Raw genomic sequence first — 24,498 nt, 5'->3', positions numbered from 1 at the left:
GTATCGTCTTGCGCGACAAGAATAACAGTATACAGAAATTGAATACGTTAGAGGAAGACAGACATAAACATGCAGCGTGCAACGAAGTACGCATCTTATTCATCGCAGTCGCACATCTGGCCTGGCACTTGCATTGTTCCAAAACCAAGACCACGATGACTCAAGATGTTATTTGAAATTCCGGTCCTCGGTCCGTGAGGTGTTCCAACATGCACAATATGTTATTTGTTATTTAATTTTTGCTTGTCGTGTTGTTATATGTTATAAAATGGCTCAACAAGGATTGAAATAAACTACAAAACGAACATACAAATGGATTTACCCAATCTAGCCAAACTGGTCTCTATAGTCTGTATGTTTTCTTAATTTAAGTATATGAATAAAATGTTTTTGTTTACAAATAACATAACCTCAAAAAATAATACACTATTTCTAAAAAATATCTTTAACAAACCTTCTAATAGCATCATATAATAATTATTTTAATAACCCGACGTTTACAATCTGGCAAAATTCTGGACTAAATTGTCCAGACTAAATTGTTATATTTATTTATACTTTATACTACACGTTATTTTATAACAAGAGGTTAAATAGGTCCCGTTAAAATGAACATGTTATATTACCAGATAACGCTTTTGAGAAACGTTATCTGTCATACATCACATCAATTTGTAGAATTTAACGTAAATGCAGGATAACGTCAATGTTATTTATAACGTGTTTGATACATCACAGGGGAGATTATTGCCCAGTGTATATGAGAATTGTTCGAGAATGGTTGAAAGAAACTCATGTTATTGTTCTTCCGTGGAGTATGTGATGATCTCGGGTAACAAATTCATTCGAAGACAGGATTTGATTTTATAAAACATTTATTTTAAAACCAAACAAACAAAAGATAAGGTCTTCTCCTTTACATGCCATGTCCACGACGAAGGTTGGCAATCTTTATTGCTATTCAAACTTTTGACACTATAGCCATAAAAAGTTCAATTGAGCTGCATCCAAACCCTTCTCTAAGATTTCTCAGCCAGGATATTTTTCTTCTGTCTATGCTGCCCTTCCTTGAATATTTCCCTGTATCATTAATTTTAGGAGTTCATATATATGTCACCGCGTGTTATATGACCCAAGTATTGCAGTTTCCTTATTTTGATGGAATCCAGTATCTCCCTGCTGTTCTATATTCTTCTTAGTACTTCTTCACTTCTTCATTAGATATTATGTCTGTCCAGGAGATTCTCAGCATTCTTCGATATGTCCACATTTCAAATGCTTCCAATCTGTTGAGACATTGTTTATTAAGAATCCATGTCTGCACATCATACAAACGATAAAGTAATTAGCGTTAATTACCTGTTAAATTTTTTATTAAAATATATTTACAATCTACATATCGGACTTTCGTAAATATTGGGTCGATGTGACGATATTTGATACATGAATGAATGATACTAAACGACGATCGATTCGACTAGGAATACCATTTATTTATTAACGCGAAATACATGTATTAGGAGAAGAAATCTCGCTCATCTCGCCAGAAGGACAGGAAATGACAGGATCTATGCTCAGCTCCCGTAGCTTAGGATGGGGTTGTGACTTGTCGAATTCGCTTAACTCGCCAAGACGACGGAGTTCGGACGGTTTCGGAATATGGTCGGAATACTTTTAACTTACCCATTATACTGGATGTTTATTCTCCGTTCAGTACACAAGGAATAATCAAATGGGTTTCCGTTCTGTCTTTTATACTGTCAGAGATGGTATAAAACACGTTTTGCTTAATACATAGATTCTTAGCTTAGTATTCTACACTAGGAAAAATATATTATAGCCACAAGTCCACCTCTTAAACCCATATTCGAAATAGATATTGAATGATTGAAACCTTAGGCCTGAGAATAGAATTGAACAATTACAAGTAATTGAGCAGGCATGGGGCGAGCCACCCTGCATAAATAATTATGTTAACGTTAGCTAGCACACCATGCCTTTTCTGATTTAAAAATATCATCGATTACGTCGTCACTACCAAATGGATAACGTCACTAGTATGATCTATTATGCCATACGTCATAATTTAAAAATAAAAATCAAGCTGTTTTGAGATTTGTTTTCAAAATCGTCCATTCTCAAAAAAATAAATTTATTCCAAAATTTTTCCCCTTACTATAGTATATAATGCGTTATTTTCTATTAATCTGTTTAATACACAAACGTCGATATATTAAAAAATACGTCGCTTTTTATCGATAGCATTATCGAGACACTGACACCTTAGAACCAAGCCATTGTTAGCACTTTTAGTGTGGCGGCGGAAAAATAACGATCGTATGTTGGCAATAACTGGAAATGGAAGACAGATATATAGCGGTTTTGTGTAAGAAAAGATTTGAGAGAGAAAATATTAGGTGCTTTACAATTCGATAACTAGGCAGACATGGCAAAGCATAAAAAAGGCAATCCAGACGTAGCAATTTCTTTTATATTTATGTCGAGTTAGTTCTATTCCAAACTCTTAAAATATTTTTTGTTGTATACAGTTAGGATTATGTAGGATGATTTGAAATACACAAGAAATTATTGTTTGAATAACGACCGCCATTTGTATAATGGATATATTTACAGAGAAAAATTTTGTGTAAGCGATGAACTCCATGACCCACCAAATCTAATAACCCTCTCTACAACCCACCAAATCTAATAAATAATAAAGCCATTCAGAAAAAACTCAAGGTCTTCACTGGGGGCAAATATCAACATAAAAAACGGATCTAAACTCAGAGTTCCCACACCCTACACGCTAACACTACCGAAACGTAAAACACACACATTATCTCACTATGTGAGATTTACTCAAATTTAATCGCTTTTTCAAAATTCACAATCTTGTCGTATCAAATTTAGAAATTCTCCTTAAAAATCTGTCATATTGACGTTCAATAATTCAAGAGATAAAGTGTCAGCTTATTCCAAAACATCGCTATGGTAGGGGAGCACAAGTGGGGATTTTTGCAGTAACTCGAGCGCGTCAGATCATCAAATGGGGAGAAACCTGGTACCCTGTAGATGTACCTCTACCATATATTGGCTCTAAACACAAGGGAGTTCGTTAACGGGGATCAAAAACAATTTCGAAATCGTCAGATTAAGATAAGGTAAGTTAAGTACATACATGCAAAACAGTGTATATTTCAAACAGCTGATTTGGGTTGGGCGTAAGGAAATGGGTGAGTCACAAAGTTTCACAAGAAAAAAGCGAATATTTCGCGAAATGAACGATACATCTAAAAACTAAAAAATACTTTCTCAATATTTGAAAAAAATCTATCGAATGATACCAAACACGACTCCCCACGCAAGGGGGTGGGGGTAAAATAAAAATTTTAAATACAAATCCCGCGATATTTCGCGAAATGAACATCACATCGAAAAACTGAAAAATACACTTATTTAATATGTTTGAAAAATATATCGAATGGCACCAAACACGATCCCCGCGGAGGGTTACTTTAAAATTTTAAATGGGAGGCTCCATTTCTTATTGCAGATTCGGATTCCTTACGTAAAAATAGGTAACTTTTATTTGAAAATTTTTTTCGAATTATGGATAAATGGCGCTATAATCAGAAAAAACGATTGTTGGAAATGGAAAACTAAATTAAAATGGAAAGTCCCCACTAAAATGGAAAATTTTACTTAACTTTTTTTGGTTTTAGGACCTACTCTTCACAACCCAATAGGTCCCCAAAGTGCTCGAGTGACTGCACATTTAGCATACTTTCCTCCCCTACTACTTCCCCTAATACAAATCACAAGCGTTCAGTCATATTTGCTAAAAAAAGTCCAAACGACTCTAAAGGAATCTTTTTTTTATGCAAATTGATGTTTTTATCTAATTGGTCTCCAAGAAGTATACGACGAAGATGTCCACCAAAGTCACCAGAAGTCGATTCAGCAGCTTCCATCCTACGTCGTTTACGGAGGATCAGTACCCACACATTATTAACTTGACTTCCATACCTTGAAGAGGCTATTCTCCTTCTGGTGCATATCTGTTTATTCAGGATTCAGTGAAGGCCGAGAGTAAATTCACGATAAATCTGAAGTCCTTTCGTTCGACCTTCACTGAATCCTCTACATCATTTTCAAACTTGAACAGATTGTATGCACTTTTGTCAATAAATTTCGAATAAAGGACGATGAATGACAATAGGTAAAATCCATTTTGCATTTAAAAAAACGTATCGCGTATTGCATTTAACTTCGAATGCTGCTAGGCTGACACTAAGCAATGCAGCAAGGCAAAACTGGTGGGGTAAGAGAGAGTGACGGTTGTTGTATAAAGCAGTGTTGCCAGATTTCTTCCAGCGCGTCGCATTCTTTCTCAGCGACGTAGGTAATTTTATTTTACGAATGGCCCTCGTACAGAGAAAAATAATAAAATTCTTTAGATTTTCTTACCTTAAGAGAATTTGACAAACTCTTGACTCCATCTCCGAGCTTGTTTCCGTTCTGCTGGTACTGCATAACCATCTCATCAGTCTGACTTAACTTTTTCCGCCGTTTATTATTCCGTCGACACTTAATTATTAATGCTATCAAGGCTAATAACACAGATATACCCAACACAGCAATACCAACGATGGCTATCAAAATATATTCGAAAGGAAACAACACTTCTATTACAATGGGATTTTCCTTAAGGATAATCCTGATGGTGAAATTGGCTTGGGATGATCCTGCAGTATTTTCGGCGTTACAAATAAAAGTCCCATTATCATCAGCATTGGCGTTGTAAATAAATAGTTCGCTCCGTTTGTTTTCAGTGCCTTCCTCGACGTAATATATCAAGTGAATTCCTGGTGCTACCATGGTGTCGTTCTGCAGCATCTCTCCTTGAAACCACCACGACACAGTGGCTTCCGGTATCGCGTGTATGTGACACGTCAGCGAAACGTTCTTTCCTTCTCCCAATTCCAAATAAAACGAAGTAGGCGTGATAGTTGGAAGACAAGCGAGCTCAGCGATCGGTATCGATCGAATAGAGCGACTTGCTAGACGCGAGGGCCCCTGACAGACAGGCTCCACGGAAAGTAAACTCTTAAAGTCCTTTAACCACCGCGCGAGATCCTGAATATGGCAGTCGCATTCCCAAGAATTTTTCTCCAATTCGATTCCTTTTACATATTCAGGAAGCGTCCTACGACCCGCTATTGTTTTTAAACGGTTACCTCGTAAATGTAACCACTCCAAACTGTGAAGCCCTTGAAAAGCTCCTTCTTCTATTTCGGATATATTACAGTCACTGAGCTCGAGAGTATTGAGTTGCGTTAAGTGCTCAAAACTTCTTTTCTTAAGGGCTGTAATGGGGTTCGATGTTAGAGTCAATTTCATTAGAGAAGGACATCGTATAAATGCTTCACTTGGAATTGTATCTATTAAATTACTTGATAAATCCAGTTCTACTAAATTCGTCAAGCCTTCGAACGCGCTTTTATCGACTGATTTTATTAAAGAATTCGATAAAAAAAGACGCTGCAGATTGACCAGCTGCTTTTTATGAAACATGTCTTTATAAAGACTTCCTATTTTATTTCCGGAGAAGTCTAAAACTTGCGTCGAGGGATCCAGACCTTCTGGAATTTCTAAAAGATTTTTCTTTTTACATTCAACTGTTTGTTTTCCGTTTTTCCAGATGCAAGCGCAGTATGTTGGACAGCCGACCGCTTCTTTGATAAGTTGCAGGAATAAGATCAGATACATTCGGGTTGATATTTGCATTTTGAATAGTATTATGTTGTTGGGGCGGTGGCTCTCTCTCTCTACCGACTTTCATCTCCTATGTCCTGAAACAAAACATATAATTAGGGCAATAGTCCGGTTACTAAGGTTCTAAAGTTTAAGTTACAGAATTCACAAATCATTTTTTGAGTCTGTTATTTAAGTATTAAATATTTGCTGTTTATACAGGGTGTTTCATTAATAATTGTCCATATAGTAACTGGAGAAAGCTTAGCAGGAAATACGAAGATTTAACCTAAAACACTTAAATAAAATGTGGTTCCTTACTGAGTTACAGGGTGTTTTACCTAAAAATTTAAAAACTATTTTTGCTCAGCATTTTAAAGCTATTCGACGTATCCTTTTCATACTTCGCAAAAAGTGCGACTACTATACACCCTACAAAAAAAAACGTTTCTAGCTAATACCAGAGGCGTACGACAGGGGATAGTGAATGGTTGACCCTTCTTAAATTCTACGCCACTGGAGGAGTTACTTTTTAGTGACATTTTTAGATTCTTGAATACTTTCTACGTAAATAATATACTCTTTATTTGTACAGATAAAGTCATTAGTTTTCGAGATATTTGAAGTTATATGTGAAACGGCACAGTTATTTTGATTAATTTATGATAATACTAGCTGACCAGGCGAACTTCGTACCACCTTAGAAATATAAAATTTACTAAAGTCCACATGCTTTTTAGTTCCAAAAAATTGCGCTTTGTTTATCGTCATGGTAAAAGCCAAGGGCACGGCACATTGTAGATATCTGAAATCAAATGGCAAATCTGTTGGAATCATCGGAATACGAGGAACAAAGACATCCTCTCCTTTGTATTTCTCCTTGGTGATTGTGGCCCATCAAATTAATAATAAATTTACTTGAGAGTTACATTGGGAAAGTAAACTACCAATTAATCGCCACTATTACTTTCGATACATAAACAACTATATTGCTGTTTACTGAGTAAGAAGTGACACCGTTAGATGCCTGGTGGGATGACTGGTCTTTCAACTGATAATTATTACTGGTCAGTTATCGAACTCGGTTAGAAATTATTAAGTTACTAATCTGGCTATTAACAAATAAGAGTAGGTGATAAAAGGGCAAAAATTCAGTTGTGTATGTATTTTTTAATTATTCTTGTTCCTTTGACACCATAAACCTGGATTGGTCTCTGCCTGTATAGTTATGTCCTTGTCCATTGTCGTACATTCATAGTTTTCAGGTCGTCTTCAACGTCAAACAACCATATGGTTCTAGGCCTTCATTTATTTCGTTTTCATGTCGACATCTATTGTAATATTTTCGTTATTGCTTTGTATCTTCTTGTCTCTAGACATATACCAGCCATAACAGTCTTTCACTTCTCACAAATTTTAAAATACCATACCCTCCATTGAATTCATTAATTTCGCCGATTCTCGATACTCGCGGAGTTGGCATCTAGGTTCATGACTTTAATTAAGATCATCATACGATCAAATTCATAGTTTGCGAGTCTATAAGGAACATACATATACATACATACATACATACATTTATTTTTATTTATATAGAAGAGGTAATATTTAGATGGCTATTAAAAAATAACGATTGGTGATAGAAAAGTGAAAATTTAGGATTGTCTATATCTTTTGATTCTACATCACATAAAATTAACAAAAAACAGTTTTTCCAAAAACATAAAAAAAAATTATGGGAGGGGCAAGCCCCCTTTTTACTTAGATTGGTCGTACCAACTCAGAAACAATCCCGGGTTCATGTACAACAACTTCGATTAAGGTCATCATACGATCAAATGCATAGTTTGCGAGTCTATAAGGAACATACATACATACATACATACATACAAACTTTCATTTTTATTTATATAGAAGAGGTAATATTTAGATGGCTGTTAAAAAATACCGGTTGGTGATAGAAAAGTGCAAATTTAGGATTGTGTGTATCTTTTGATTCTACATCATATAAAATTAACAAAAACAGTTTGTCCAAAAAAATAAAAAATAATTATGGGGGAGAAGCCCTCTTTTTTACTTAGATTGGTCGTACCAACTCAGAAACCATCCCGGGTTCATGTACAACAACTTCGATTAAGGTCATCATACGATCAAATGCATAATTTGCGAGTCTATAAGGAACATACATACAAACATTCATTTTTATTTATATAGAAGAGGTAATATTTAGATGGCTAATAAAAAATAACGGTTAGTGATAGAAAAATGAAAATTTAGGATTGTATGTATCTTTTGATTCTACATCATATAAAATTAACAAAGAACAGTTTGTCCAAAAAAATAAAAAATAATAATGGGGGCAAACCCCTTTTTTACTTAGATTGGTCGTACCAACTCAGAAACCATCCCGGGTTCATGTACAACAACTTCGATTAAGATCATCATACGATCAAATGCATAGTTTGCGAGTCTATAAGGAACATACATACATACACACATACAAACATTCATTTTTATTTATATAGATGATATGATTAAAATTTAAAAATTATTTGTACCCAGCACTTTAAAACTATTTGGCGTATCCTTATCATACTTGGCAGAAAGTGTAGGTACTATACACCCTACTAAATTGAGATAAATAAACGTTTCTAGCTGCTACCAGAGGCGTACGACAGGAGATAGTGGCTGGTTGACCCTTCCCAAATTCTACGCCACTGACGAAATTGCTATTTTAGTGTAATTTTTTAATTTTCCAATACTTTATATGTAAATAATATACTTGTCATTCGTAACGATAAAATGATTAGTTTTCGAGATATTTGAAATTAAAAATTAAGCGACACAATACATTAATCAAAATAACCGTGTCGTTTCATTTTTAACTTCAAAAATCTCGAAAACTAATGACTTTATCGTTACGAATGAAAAGTATATTATTTTCATAGAAAGTCTTGGAGAATCCAAAAATTGCAATTTCGCCAGTGGCGTAGAATTTGGAAAGGGTCAACCATTCACTTTTCCCCTTCGTACGCCTCTGGTAATAACCAGAAACGTTTGTTTAACATAATTTAGTAGTTTGTACAGTACATATACTTCCTGTCAAGTATGAAAAGGATACGTCGAATAGTATTAAAATGCTGAGCAAAAATAGTTTTTAAATTTTTAGATAAAACAGCCTGTAAGTCAATAAGGAACCACATTTTTTATTTAAGTGTTTTAGGTTAAATCTTCGTATTTTGTGCTAAGCTTTCTTCAGTTACTATATGGACAATTATTAATGAAACATCCTGTATACATCGAAAATTAAGAATAAAATCAATCATCATCTTCATCATCAATGGCGTTACAACTCTTCGTGATCTATTGCCTTCCATGTTTGTCGGTTCTGCGCCACTAATTCCCACTGTCTCACTCCCATTTTCTCTAGATCTTCGTTGACCGCATTTTCCACCTCGTTCTAGGCCGTTACACAGACCTTCTTCCATCTGGCCTTTCCCAAAAGACATTGTTTATAAGGCGATTGTCGTTACTGCATATCACATGCCCTGCCCATCTGAGTATATTGGCCTATATGACTATATTTTCCTTTCCGGATAGAGAGTCTAACTCGTTGTTGTATCGGCTTCTCCATTCCTTTGTCACGTTGTCTCTGAAAGGGCCATAAAATCTATAAATAAAGTTTGCTGTTGAAAAATACATATTTCGGCAGATTTTTGAGAAGTCGTTGCATTTAAGATGAATGAGGTGAGGGAGACTGTGGGTGTGAAAAGCGAAGTGGCAGACTGACATGGTAGTGTGCGCGTGAGCAGGTCAAAGGAATAACGTATTTTATATGTCGCGAGGCTTAAAAATGTCTTCTAAAAAGTGTAAAAATTACTTGGACTCTTTGTACTATATTAAATATAGTACAAAATGTCCAAGTAATTTTGTGGTTAATTCATTAAGTGAGAATCAAAAAATTTTGTTTAGAAGCTCTACGAAAAGCTTAAAAGCAGTTCTTCTTCAGAATGGAAATACATTTACATCTCTCCCTCTTGCCATTGATTATAAATATTCCTCCTGTAGTTATTAATCAATGCTCATTCTGTAATTAATGCTTACAGAAAATTACCAGAGCATTAAAATAGTTGTAACGGAAATTTGGTTGGTTGTTGGGATCAAGTGGCTTTGCATCTTAATTAATTAAATGTATAATAAATACGACTTTAATCTGACTATATCATACTTTATTTACTGGTATTCGAACTGTGAGTATAAACATCAACAGTAGTAGTGACCTAGCCCAACGGCATGTCGCAATCGCCTTTACATTAGTAAATTCTAACTACAATAATAATTCTATATCATGGGAGGTTTGCTTCCTCATCATCAATAAGCCCTGATTTGTCCGTTGCCGAACATAGGCCGCCTCCAGATAATTCGATCTTCTTTTGTTCTTCGCTTCTGCTATCCAATTGGTGATAATTATTTCGAGGTCATCGGTCCATTGCATTGAGGTCTTGCTGTTGATCTTGTCTTGTTACGAGGTACCAGTTAAAACGAAATGGGAAACGAAGGTGCAGAGGAAAAGAAGTAGAGGAAGACCTATAGAGACATGGAACGAAGTCATTGCAAAGATGCTTGACAAAAAAGGAGTATCATGTAACGAAGCTAAGGCTATGGCGCAGGACAGAAAGTAATGGAAGAGATTTGTACACTGTTAACAAAGCACACGTTATATCAGTACCCGAGAGGGTAGACTGGTCTCAAGATTATATAAAATGTTATTCATTTTTTTTATAAGAGGTTGTGTTCACTTCTTAAAAATAAATGATTTACCTAGAGTATATACAGTGATGAGCGCGCTAATAACCGACAAAATAGCTCAAAAGATGGAAAACATATTACATTGCGAAACAAAAAGAGATGCAACTAGGGAAGGGTGAAAATGATCGTTACAAACGTATAAATTAACGTTATATTACATAGTTTCCCACCTTTAGAAATCTGTGACAGGAGTATTTTATAAAATTCTACTGTCACAGTGACAGTTGTCATACTCCTCTGATACGTCTAAAGGTGGGGAATTATGTAATGTAATGTTAATTTTATACGTTTATAACGATCATTTCCATCTCCATTAGTTTCACCTCTTTTTGTTTCGCAATGTAATATGTTTTCCATCTTTTGCGCTATTTTTCCGGTTATTAGTGCGCTCATCACTGTATAACCTTTAAAGAAGGAGGTAAAATAAGCCTAATTCGAAATTTTTAGCAAAATCGATTCATATCAGTTATAAAAAATTTCCAGGTATTTCGAGATTATGCCTCCACAGTGACTGGACTATAAAAAAAGGTCGCTATAATATGTGACGTATTTACTTTTTTCGCTGACTTATTTCAGCTTCGTTTTAAATGCAAAACGAATTTAGTTAAATTTGTTAAATGTCAGGAGAACGTAAAAACTATATAACGAGGACGTTTTCATCTCTGCGTTTTATTTGGTCGGAATTTAATACTTTCTAAAAAATTATATTATTCTGCCAAATACATTTGTCCAAAACAAAATGACATTTACAAGGATATAATGATTTATATGTGTTTAAGCGACTAAAAACTTTTTTAATGATTTTGTCTTTTTTAAAAAGGATGTGGAAAATTATTAATATTTTTTTTATTAGAAATAACCCGCATCAGCCATAAAAGGTTATTAGCGGTGGTACAATTAGTGGAGTCAATGAAGGTGGATATGAGTTATTACCTCAGATTTCGTTGAACCTCCATCGATTTTCATAAAAATTGGTGAGTGGTTAAAGGATACCTCAAGTAATAAAGGTGACATAGTCCCAACTTGCGCTTTTTGCATTTTAGGGGTGAAATACACCCCTTTTTAAAAATTATTTTTTAGATTTCTGAAAGTGCAGTCACTGTAAGTTTTCACTTCCTATGTCGTTGAACCTTCATCGATTTTCATGAAAATCGGTAAGTAATTAGAGGATAACTCAAGCAATAAAAAATATATAGAATCAACTTGCGATTTTACATTTTAGGGGTGCAATACACCCCTACATTTTAAATTATAAAAAATGCAGATTTCCGCATTATGGCGCAAGTAATCTTTAATTAAGAAAAATAAATATTTGTTTTATATTTATGTGCATGAATTACTTTTTTTTTTTAATTTTTCAAACATTATAGTAACCAAAAATCTGAATATTAACAAGTCGAAAATCACAAAAACCTTATTCTTCTATATTTCTAAAAGTGTAGTCACTGAATGTTTTCACCCACGATTTCTTTGAACCTTCATCGATTTTCATGAAAATTGTTGATTAGTTAGAGAATACCTCAAAAAATAAAAGTGATATGGCACCAAGTTGCGCTTTCTGCATTTTAGGGATGAAATCCACCTTTTTTTTAATGATAAAAATGCAGATTTCAGCATTCTGGCTCAAGCAATCTCGTTTAATTAAGTAAAATAAATATTTTTTTACATTTATGTGCATGATTTATAATTTTTATTAATTTTTCAAACCTTATAGCAACCAAAAATCAGAAAATTAGCAAATCGACAATCACGAAAAAAATTATTCTTTTATATTTCCAAAAAGGCAGTCACTGAAGGTTTTCACTGATTTCGTTGAACCTCCATCAATTTTCATGAAAATTGGTAAGTAGTTATAGGATACCTCAAGAAACAACAAACCAACTGATGTGGTACCAACTCGCGCTTTTATCCTGGGGGTGGATGTTACCTCTTCTCATGGGTGAACACTATTTTATTAAAAATAACCCCATAATTAGATAGAGGAGTAAATTCTAAGCAAACTTTCTGTTATCAAGTTTATAAATTTTTTATTTAAATAATATTTCATAATTTAATAAAATATTATTGGTACAGTAAAACCTGCCAATAACGACCACTAAAAATAGAAAACAATTGGCCGTTATAGAAATGTGGCCGCTAATGCTAGGTTTCCTTTTCCACAAATACATAAAATAAAATTGAAAATTTATTTATTTTAGTAATTAAAGCAAATCTAATTAAATATAATTCTACAAACAAACGGAACATACTAAAACTAAATTCAATTTACTACAATATAAAACAATATCTATACGAAAAAACAACTACAAGAAAAACAGATTTTTGTTTGTTTTACATTTTTTTAGATAAACGAAACATACTAAAACTAATTTAATATAGGTAATACATAATGTAAAACAACATACTATAGCTACTACGAAAAATACGCTTATCACTAAAGTATCGTCGTGCTTTCATGCTATATTCAACAAAACCAACTTGGTACGGCCTTTAATTAGATATCGCAAATCACTTTGGCTGATTTTGTCTGCATATATATCATGTTTGAAGAATCCCTTTTTTTTGTGAGACTGGATATAGGACATTTCTCAAGTATGAATTCACATTCATGGTATATCGTTGCTATACAGGGATAATAATCTGTGCAATGTTATGGTACAGGCTACGTTAAATATGAAGTAAATATGGAAGATATACTTTACACTGGTTATTCATTCAATTTAATTGTTTTTTAATCGTTTACAATATTTAAAATAATTAAAGACATAAAGTTAGGGATTTCAAAAATAAATTCAGTTCTCACTGGCAGGGTGGGAAAGAATAAAGTGCCATACAATAGCATTTCATTATAATGCTCATTACAGGCATTACATGCTGCTCCGTTTGAGAAAACTCATACTCTCAAACTTTGAGAAAACAGTCATTCAGTTTCGACCAACCCTGTATTAGCTAAAATTAAACATTTTGTTAGATTAATAATGTTTAACAATAATAGACTATATTAAAAATCACTTGAACATAAACTGATTTTCTGATGTCAAATCACTACAATTATACAGGGGGTGAATATTGCTATGAAATTTGAAAAAATAAACGTAATTATCTTTTAAACTACTTCGTATAACATCACAAAACCTGATATTTTAAGAAATAAAACATAGAGGAGAATCTAAAAATGTAAAAATATACAAAAATATACAGGGTGTTCCATTAAACAAAAGATAATTTTTTTTCACCCAGTCAATATGGGTGGCCCTGTATATTTGGCAATGTATTTCAATTCTGATATTATCTATGCCCCAATCTCACCTAAATAAACTTTTTTCGTATCTCCTACAACAAACGACTAATTGGACTTCCCACAACCTGTATACATACAAAAACTCCGCTATAAAATTTTTTTAAAGAAAATGTTATTGGTTTTTTTAAAATAACTCAGTTAATTTTTGAAATATGAGATTTATCCAAAAACCATTACAGAGCTAAGTAAAAGGAACATAAGATTGTATTAAACATGATTTTCTAAATCCTTTATTTTTTTTTTAACTACAAGGGAAAGGGCCCCGGTTACATGGTTCTCGCAGTAAAATTTAGGTTTTAAATGTTTCTATCTCGGTTATTTTTTGTCGTAAAAAAATATTAAAAGCTTAAATGAAGTTAAAGCTAAAATTTTGTTCTCTACCATTTTTTAAGTATATCGAGTATTTTTGGAGTTATTATCAAAAGAAAATGAAATTCACGAAAATTTGAAAAATTCTAATTTTTTTTAATCGTATTTTTTTTTCAAAAATATGCATTCTAAACCGGTCAAAATTGTTGAAGTTATTATTCATGTTAAAATAAATAAAGCTTTAAATGGGTTACTATAAATTTTAATTTTTGTGAAAATGACGTATGTTTCATTTTTCATTCTTCCCTAAAAAATCTGAAAGGGTCCTCTTATTTCCATCATAACTTGCTTAATTTTGATGCTATCGACTTCTTATATAGCTTTTTGATAGTTACCTTTAAGTACTTTATTAAAAGGTTTAGTATATAGATTTAACAAAGTGCATCGTTTTCCTGTTATTTAAGCTTGAATTCTAAGATTTGAGTACTCGCGGAAAAAAATATACATTCAATTGCATGTAACTCACTTTGTATATGTAATAAAGGATTTTTCGAATAAGGAGCTTATTTATTTTTATATTATCTTCGATTTTGGTAATAACAACTTTTTTAAAGAAACTTATGGTTTTTGAGTTATTTATGAAAAACTGCTTTAAAACATGGATTTTTTTCAGGAAAAATCAAAACTTTGATCTTTAATAACTCAAAAACTATTGATTTATTGGAATAACTTTATCTAACAAATTTTACTTATAATTTGTCCCTCGATCGATTAGTGGTATTATTTTTAATAAAATAATTTCCACCCCCGAGAAGGGGTGGCATCCCCCCCCCCCAGGGTAAAAGCGCAAGTTGGCACCATGTCACCTTTGATTCTTGATGTATCCTCTACATACTTACCAATTTGCATGCAAATCGATGGAGGTTCAACGAAATCGGAGGTGAAAACCTTCATTGACTCCATTAAATATATATTTAATTAATATAATATACAAACTACAGAGTTTTTACAAAGTTGATTTTAATTTATAATTGTTCTTAACGTTAGCACTCGTATTTGGTTATAGACTTTAGTTTCTTTTAAAAACCGAATGATTTTGTCACAATCACAATCTAATGCACACTTATTATCACTTGGTAGTCCAGTAGCTTGTCTTTTCAGTTGATATAGTGGACAGTCTATAACAATCAAAATTTGTGGTAGGAATCAAAATGTTTTAAGTTATATTTTTTGTTGTTTTTAAAGTTTCTTTCTTGTAGATATATACTTTGTGGGTTTATTTCTTTTATTAGAAGTTGAAGTGTTTCGATGTGTGTAATTAATCCTTGTATATTCCACTAAATAATATCCATTTATTGTTAATATTTATTATATTGATTTTTTTAAGTGGGGTTTCCTTAAGAAACATCTGTATCTTCGGAGTTGTCATCATGTTCAATTTGTTCTAGATTTAGTTGACGGCGCATTTTCTTTATTATTCGTGTAATTCTAGATTTAATGCGTCTGTCTTTGAGTTTGGGATAGATTTCTCTTAGTATTGTTAATATTCCTGCAATGTTTTCTGTGTATTCTTGTGCGATATTTAATGGATTGGGGGAACCATGTGCATCATCCAGAAATCTGACTATCTCTGCATAGTTTAAATCAAACTGGCTTGAAGCTTCATCAATAAATTCCTTTGCAGGTTGGATAAGTGATTCTGTAGAAACTGTTTCTCCTGTTGTTGTATCAGATTTAGCAGTATGGCCGTATTGGTACATATTGAGGCTATATGACCAGATTGATGACAAAGATAGCAGGTGAGTCCATCAGAAAGAAAGATTCGGTAAAACGTATTATCGAAGTCAATGAGAATTGATTCAGGAATGACAAGATTGTCGACAGGTGTATAGTACACCTGACTACGGAAGCTTAATACGTGACTATATTGAGGGTCTTGAATTCCCGCTCTTAAGAAAGACATCGGTGAAAGAAGATCCCATTCTCAGCAAGATATTTTTCGACGATGTGATGAGGAATAGTCGGACAGACATTAGACAACAGTAACCTATTAGCAGGAGTGGCTAATCTTCTCGCTCTAATAACATTGTCTCATAGTTTTATTCCTCCGTGGTCTGTTAAAAAAACAACTTCGTTGCTGGAGAGGTTGATGCAGATTCTGCCGTTAGAAATTCTCGATGAAAAGAGCACTTTTTTGGGCTGTACTAGTGATCATATTACTGTAACGTAGTCTTCTAATTTTAATGTGTCTACTGCTGGTATAATAATCGGTTGTTTTTGGCAGGAAATGTAGCTGCTTTCTGTTGGGTAATTGTAGAATAATATGGTGTTTGTTGATCGAGTAACATTGAAGGACCCCTGTAGTCAGAAGTGCCAGCCATCGGATAAAGTTGTTAAATACTTTTTATTTAAATTTTCTTATTTCGTTTCATTATATTGTAATTGGGTCGGTACGACTCTGTTACTTACAAAGTATTTAACTTGTCTAAGATAAGCCAAAAAACAAGTTTTTAATCGTTTTCGCATTTAGAAAACTGTATGATTGGATTGAAATTTTTAATTCTGTAAGATTTCGATCAAACCGTAAATATATTGATAAAAGTACTTACTGTAATCAAATCACCACTAATAACTAAACTACTGTGTATGATCCTTATAGTTAATTTAAAGGTTTACTATAGAAAAATGATGAAAAACTTGGAGACTAAATTTAGGTGTACCTCATTAACTAAGTTTACGACCGCACTCCTTATTAAGATTTGTTTAATTAAAACTAGTAGATGTGGAAACAATAAAGTCTACTCGACATAGTGAAAATACTACAACATACACCTTTTTTTCGTTTACTTTCTTTTTATAAGCATTTCTGCTTTTCCATTGGCGGATCGATTATTCTATTTTCGATTCTCGATACTCTATTATTCTCGATGCTCTATTACTCGATTACGTTCACGACATAGATCTCCCCCATTCTGCTTATGTAGTTGTTTCATTCTTTTATGTTGTGCCTTCAGTTCTCCTTCATCTTCTTCTTCTTGTAGTTCCTTCTCCTATCGGCGGTTGGCTATCATCACAGCTATCCGCACCTTATTGGCGGATGCTCTGAAAAGATCTACTGAGCTGCAACTCTGCCACTCTCCTGAGTTTCTCATCTAGGAAATTCTTCTTCTACCTATGGATCTTTTACCCTTATTTTTAGCGTGCCTTATAAGCCTTAAATTCTTTTTATCACCTCGCAATCCTTTTGTGGCCTTCTTAACACGTCTGCATTTGTAACTCGTTGGATCCATGGTATTTACAAAATCCTTCTGTAGTACCACATCTCAAATGCTTCCAACTTCTTTATATTGTCTACTTTTAGTGTCCAGCTTTCCATTTTATACAACAAAGACGAGAGCACGTAGCTTCTTAAGACTCTTATGCTCAACTCCAGAGGAAAGTCTAGATTATTAAACATTTTTTTCATTTTTATCTTATATACAGTTAATCAAAAGTTTATTGTACCCTCGGAGATCGCTGTGAAAATTTACACTCAAAATAACAAAATTCAGTTTTGCAACACTGTGTGAATGTTGATAGTAACATAACCCTTTTAAGATAAACAGAACTGTAATTGAGTCCAGACAAATTATTATATTTTTTTGCCAACAAAAGTGAGATTTTTCAACCAAATAATGTTTCAAATATGATGCGCAAAATACTTTTTAATTGGGTTCTGTTAATGAGCTTGCTTTTTTTTGTCATTAAGGTAGAAAAAACTTTAAATTTCACTCATTAAATAATTATCGTCCAGTTATCGTCTTAATTATTTTAACTGTATTAATATCCGTCGACTAATTCTGAATGATTAATGGGTTGTTAAAACATTTTATCTGTAGCGGCTTTTGGAATATCCTAAAAATATCGAATTTCATTGATAAAATGCGCATATCCCACAGATCTTTGCTTCGACCATACTTTATATACAGGTAAACCACCCTTAATAGGCTACAGGAATCCGAAGCGCACAAATTTAGAAAGATATCGAACCTATTAGGAAGTAAAGATAGAAACTACTATTAAGTAGCAATATCAAAAGATGTTTAAATATTGATAAGGAAAATGATCGAATCAGGGAGGTAATTGTTACATCATACCAGGAGAACTGCCCTATCAAAACCAAGACAAATAACAGAGAAAGGACTTGGCGGGGAAGAAAACTAGATGAGCTAAGAAAAGAAGTAAGGAGACCATCAAAAAAAGTCAAAAAAATTGGGAAACTGGGAAATATACAAGAAAACGATTACTGTAAAAGCTTGCTTCCAGGGATACAGCACAGATACCAAGTCTACTTAAAAGACCTGAGGGTACCATTGCCGAATCTAAAATTAAAAGTTTTAGCTCTTACTAGAGAAACACTGCCTAAGAGCAGCAATTATTTATGAGCAAACTCAAGCTAAAAACCTAGAATGAACTACACGTCTCAAGAAAGAAAACAGGTAATTTTCTTATAAATTAAAATCAAGCCGGAGAATAAATAGTCTAGGCGCCAAATAAAGGTCACCGTGTCCTTTACAATTCTGATGGACAAACTCAGCGGCTTCTTATGGATTTTTGGCTGCTGATTACGAATTTCGAGGGTGCATTTCGATCCGAGTGGTCAAAAAATTGTTCTTAACAATTTAATTATTTATAAGGCTCTGGCTCATAAAATAAAAGGGATAAAAAAAATGTTTACTAAACTTCTAAAATAAAATTTATTTCTTCATAACAAACGAAGAAAAAAACGTTTACTAAACTTAAATCCAACAATTACAACTCAAGATATTGTAAAATTAGTGCACAATACAAATTGAAAATTGCAAAATAAGTATTTTTTGAAGCTTTATCGATCGTAACTCGGCTTCTACGATTTAAAATGAGCCTTAAAAGCCCTAATTTTAAAGCTTAGTTAATAGCCTTCCAAACAAAGTTGGGTTAAATTACATTATCTTAATTCGTTTTAAAGTTATACCCGTTTGAATTTATAATTTTCTTTCAAAAATTATACATTAATTTGTTTATAAGAGTTTCAAGCAAATTTTATCTTAACATTTATACTTCAATCATGATAGAAGAACTCAAAAGGAACAATTTGAGCTTACGAAAATGTTCGTAAGTTTAGTTTTGGCCAAGATGTCCACATTTTGGCTACGAATTTCGTCACTTACTTGACTGTGAGCCGATCTTGAGCCTCATAGCGCGCCATTAAAATGTCGATCTCTTGGCCAAAAATACACTTACGACAATTTTCATAAGCTCAAATTCTATCATTTTTTGAATTAAAGTATAATTGTTTATAGCTCAAATTTATTTGAAACCCTTGTAAACAAATTAATGTACATTTTTTTTAAGAAAATTATAACTACAAACGCGTATAACTTTCAAACGCGTATAAAGATAAAGTAATTTAATAAACTTTGTCTGGAAGCCTATTAATTAAGATTTACAATGAAATCTTCTAAGGCTCATTTGAATTCGCAGAAGCTCAGTTACGATCGATAAACCTTCAAAAAATACTTATTTTGCAATTTGCAATTTGTATTAATTTTACAATATCTTGAGTTCTAGTTGTTGGTTTTAAGTTTAGTAAACGTTTTTTTCTTCGTTTTTTATAAGGAACAAATTTTATTTGAAACATTTTTTTGTATCTCATTTAGTTTACGAGCCAGAGTCTTATAAACAATTAGATTGTTTATAACAATTTTTTGACCACTAGGATCGAAATCCACCCTCGAAATTCGTAATCAGCAGCCAAAAGTCCATAAGAAACCGTTGAGTTTTTCCATCAGAAGTGAAAAGGACACGGTGACCCCTCTGGCGCCTAGACTAAAATGACAACTCTTGATAAGTTTATAAGTTTCTTATTCAATGTACGTTGGACATAATGCAATAAAAATTATAATTCAGTTTACTACAGCCTAAAATATTTACGGAAAAGAAATTTCAAGAATTGAAAATTTCGCAATGAATTAATAAATTCTTGAGTTAATTTGTCTTTACTCCTTGTTATAAAACAGTAAAAAACAATACTAGACTAACAAATATTTTTATAGCCACATCCGCTATTTTATTCAAATCAATTTAAAGCCAAAGCTAAAAATAACGTTTCTTATTTTTCTTTCTGTTTTTCCGATTTATTTAAAGTGCTGAACAAACATGTTGGATATGTATCGATTACAATGCAGAAATTTTACAAGTTTATTTTGCAAAATAATGTGTAGTCTGATTTTACAGAAATAGAACGCAGTTGTAGCGTTAATTATTTTTAAAACGTGTAAATATTGTTCAATGTTGGAATAGGTATACATTTTAATTAAATTTATATGAATTTGGTCGCTTATTTTTCTTGTTTTTGTTTAAAGTTTTTTATGTTATAAATTCATTATTTTTTGAACTTATAAATCATACAACCCGTATGTAACAATGTTCCGAAATTAGACCACCACCAATACAAGGTGATATCCAATTGAAGGGGTCATGGACTGTCACTTCAAAAAGTAGCTTAGTCCATATTATTCTATAATTATTGAGTTAAGTGGTGACATCTATAAAAAAACATGTGTAGTATATAAGTTGTAAGTGTAATGTAACGGTTTGACACGTTACGGAATCCTTTTTGAACTTGTTAATTATTGTATAATTTATTTTATGTTGATTTCTTTCAAATTATTTTTAATTTTCTCGTAAAGGACTACTTACGTGACGTCAGACGTCGGCGTCTACGGAACATACTTGTTGAATCGTTCCTTGACGTTTAATTCGTGTTCCGTGGTAATTTGACGTTCTCCTCTTTGAACGAGAGAGGAATGATCGACATCGACACTTGGCTTGTGGCTGTACGTGAGGTTGGTACGTTGGTACCATGAAATGGCGGATGATTTCCATCCAACCTATTTTAAACAACAGCAGTTTTAAAGTGAAAACTTACCACCAATGGTTGTCTGGACTAGGGAGACATGTGTGTGACACAACTCCTCTTGGAGCCTGAATAGGAATCATCCGGTGAGGGTTCTTTTTTATACTAATTGTTTTGTTAGCCTTGGGATGTTTTTTGTTATGGAATATTAGAAATACTAGTTTCATTGTTACATTTCCTTAGTGAACCAATTAGGTGAAGTTTATGTAGATTATTTTGATCTTTATTGAATATTCATTAAGGGAAATTATAGGTATTATTATGTATCACTTTATCAATCAAAGATAGAGTAAAAATTTAAATTTTTATTTATAACGCGGGCACATAAATTTGATACACCCTGTATATTGATTTGTAACTATTTAGTAGAAGGTAGCTTTTACGCAGTGGGTTTCTCCTTAATGAGATTTTCCCTGAAGACTTAAAGACATTTGTAAATACAGTGAAGTGAAATGACAATTTATTTCGGATTATAATTTAAAAGGATTGTTTGTTACGAGAAGGTAAAATCCACAGGTAGTTGTAATTATTAGTTTTTAGAAAAATAAATGTAGAGAGATTTGGAATTTTAAGTCTGTTTAAGAATTTAACACAAGAATTTTTGTATAATTTCCGAAAAGTGATTAGTTTTAGTAGAAGTATTGTTTGAAAGAATGGTTGGGTTTTTCGAATGGAAAAGAGAAATGTTTCTGATTGGCTTGGCAATTTGGAAGGGGGAAAGAGAGGTTTTGAATGTTCAGACAGTTTGGAAAGGAAAGATTATTGTGTTGCGGGCATCCGAGAAGGGCAGTCGAAAGTTTTCGCGTAGAGTTCAGAAGCAAGTACTAGTGGTTTTGTTTGTTAGTGAAGAGTAACTGAAAAGTGGAACGAGAGACAAATCAAATCGAGAAGAAATACCTCTTTGATTCTGTAAAGTCCAACACAAAGACACCAAGTAAAAAAGATACTTGGTCTCAGGAGACTATTATTGAGAGAAAGAGAGGAGAGAGTTTTGGGAGTTTATTGAACGAGTATTGGTCAAAAGCGGCCTGGCTTGTGTTTTGGAGAAATAGTTGCTGGTATGCTGCTGGATTGATGCTGAGAACGGAGAGGGCTTTGATTGGTAGCCTAACGTAATCAACAAGGAAGAGCTGTTTGGGTCGAGAGGAGATATCATTGTGTGTGAATCAAAAAGGTCAGTCAATAACTTATGTGATAGATGTTCTTTATAATCAGAAGTTAAAATATTTGCGTAAAAGCATATGAATTAAGGTTCCAATATTTCAATAATTTAATAGGAAGTATAAGTAGTTTTGCAAAACCTAAATTTGTTTGTTTAGCTTATTTTATAAATGGTATCAGGAACAAAGCGATAAATATTTGTTTAAATTAGATTAATTACAGTCGAACCCGTTTATTGGAATAGCCTTCGTGTCAAGCAAAAGTATTCATATAACCGGGATATTCTAATAACCGATCATTTATGCCTGGTAGAAACGTTTCGAGAACTCAAATTTCTATTCCTTAAACCGGGATATTTCTATAACAGGTATTCTAATAAGCGGGTTTGACTGTATATGGTAAAAGTTTCATTTGGACAATCATGCCCACAGGATTTAATTGATAGATTTTCAGAGCATTGCTTTTAATAATAAAGGTATTTGTATGTGCTTATTTACGATTTTTCTATTTATTTCCTTTTCCTATTTTATCCCGATAAGGATCAACTAAGAGATACTGAAGCCACGAGAAAAGATAAGTATAACCTAAGATAATTTTAGTTAATTTTTATGACAAAAAGGCACCCTGAGATTTTTTATTAATTGTTTATGTATGATTTGCGTCAATTCAATAATTAATGAAATAAATACTCAATTAAAATAAAAGTAATAGAAAGCAGATCATAACAGTATATTAATGAGTTTTTTGGTTTTACATAACCAAATATTTTTTGGAAGTCCTCAAATTAATATTGGAAGTAGTTATCACTTCTTTGTAGGTTTTAAACTGACTGAGCATCCAATATTTTTATAAATTGTCAAGTAACTATCTTTTGCCTGGTTTCATACCATTTCATGAAGGTATATAATATGTGTGTAGATAGCTATTATTATATTAATATCATATTCTCTCAGATAAATCATTCTATATTTCAATTTCAAATTCAATGTCATTATTTGTTCATATCTTCACACCCAAAATAGTTCAAGATTACGTGAGATTAGTTTTTGTTCTATTTATTGGTCGCTTTTTCTGCATTATTTCTTCTAAAAAGTTTTTCTCATTTATTTCTTCTTCTCTTTACTTTTTGCTCACCGGTTTATATGAGAAATAAAACGAAGGATATGTTTTTAGCCATTTGGGAAGAAACCAATATGTGAAGTCGTAGCCCCTTTGATCACCTAGGGAAGCCCTATTACAGCCACAGCCAAGTCAACACGGGAATAGGTCGATTTGGGAACAAGCTATTGAGCTCTCCAGCTCCTGTTTTTTTCCAACACCTGTACCTACAGGAAACATGGTTCGGCACCCCCCACTCGTGCTAATTTTCTGAGACGCAGCAGAGAACCTTTTGGGAGTAGTTCAAGGAGGGTGTTGTGTTGGGAACATTTAAGTTTTGTGTCTGGTAGTAACTATGAAGTTCATATCACAGACATTTTGGTTGATACATTGTGTTTACTAATTACTTTGTTTGAGATTTAGCTCGCATTTATTTGGGTTTTAATATAGGTACACATAAGTTTATTAAGTTCCCAAACATGTATGATTTTGCGGTATTGTACGTTGAGCTCGGCGTATTTGCCAAAAAGGTATTAGGTTTTTATATTTTATTTTTAATTTAGGTCGATTTCATGTCATTATGTAAATTTAGGTTATATTAGTTGCTTGTTTCCCAGATATTTTGGTGTTCATTTACTTATCTTCATTTATTAGGCCAATTTAAGTCGGTTGTATATTATATTTCTTCGCTTCAATTTCATTCATTAATTTTACTTAATTCATTATACAGGGTGATTTATTAGTAGGGTAAAGCTCAATAGCTCCGCTATAGTAATAGATAGCAATAAAAGTTAATAACAAAAATCTAAGCCACCTTTGAGCTTCACATTACAAAATTAGTTATAATGTTACAGGGTGTTCGATAACACAGTGGCAGACCAAACTTATGTTTTTTTAAATAGAACACCCTATATTTTATTTTAAATTCGAAATCCTGTTAACTTCTCCATCACAAAAATATAAAGGTTTGTTATGTTATACGGGGTATTTATAAAGTTATAACCAATTTTATATGAAAATCGTAACAAGTTCAACTCCCTGTATAAATAAAAATAAGTAAAACAACAATGGTTTATTAATGTCACATTTTTAACGTATTGTCAAAATTTTTAAGAATTGTCTATAT

At 32.7% G+C, this 24,498-nt stretch overlaps 1 protein-coding gene across 1 annotated transcript in view; it reads right to left on the bottom strand.

The window, feature by feature from the left end:
- The window catches only part of LOC114333519 (leucine-rich repeat-containing protein 24-like), a 264,133-nt gene that overhangs the window by 74,604 nt on the left and 165,031 nt on the right, over window positions 1-24,498 (bottom strand). The window contains exon 3 of the mRNA XM_028283404.2: window positions 4,471-5,855. Within this exon, the coding sequence (XP_028139205.2) occupies window positions 4,471-5,790 (1,320 nt within the window). The 5' untranslated portion in view covers window positions 5,791-5,855. The remainder of the gene's footprint in view (window positions 1-4,470; window positions 5,856-24,498) is intronic.

The sequence above is a fragment of the Diabrotica virgifera genome, chromosome 1 (genome assembly GCF_917563875.1).
Source record: "Diabrotica virgifera virgifera chromosome 1, PGI_DIABVI_V3a".
Lineage (NCBI taxonomy): Eukaryota > Metazoa > Arthropoda > Insecta > Coleoptera > Chrysomelidae > Diabrotica > Diabrotica virgifera.
This window is presented reverse-complemented; position numbering and strand designations above follow the sequence as displayed.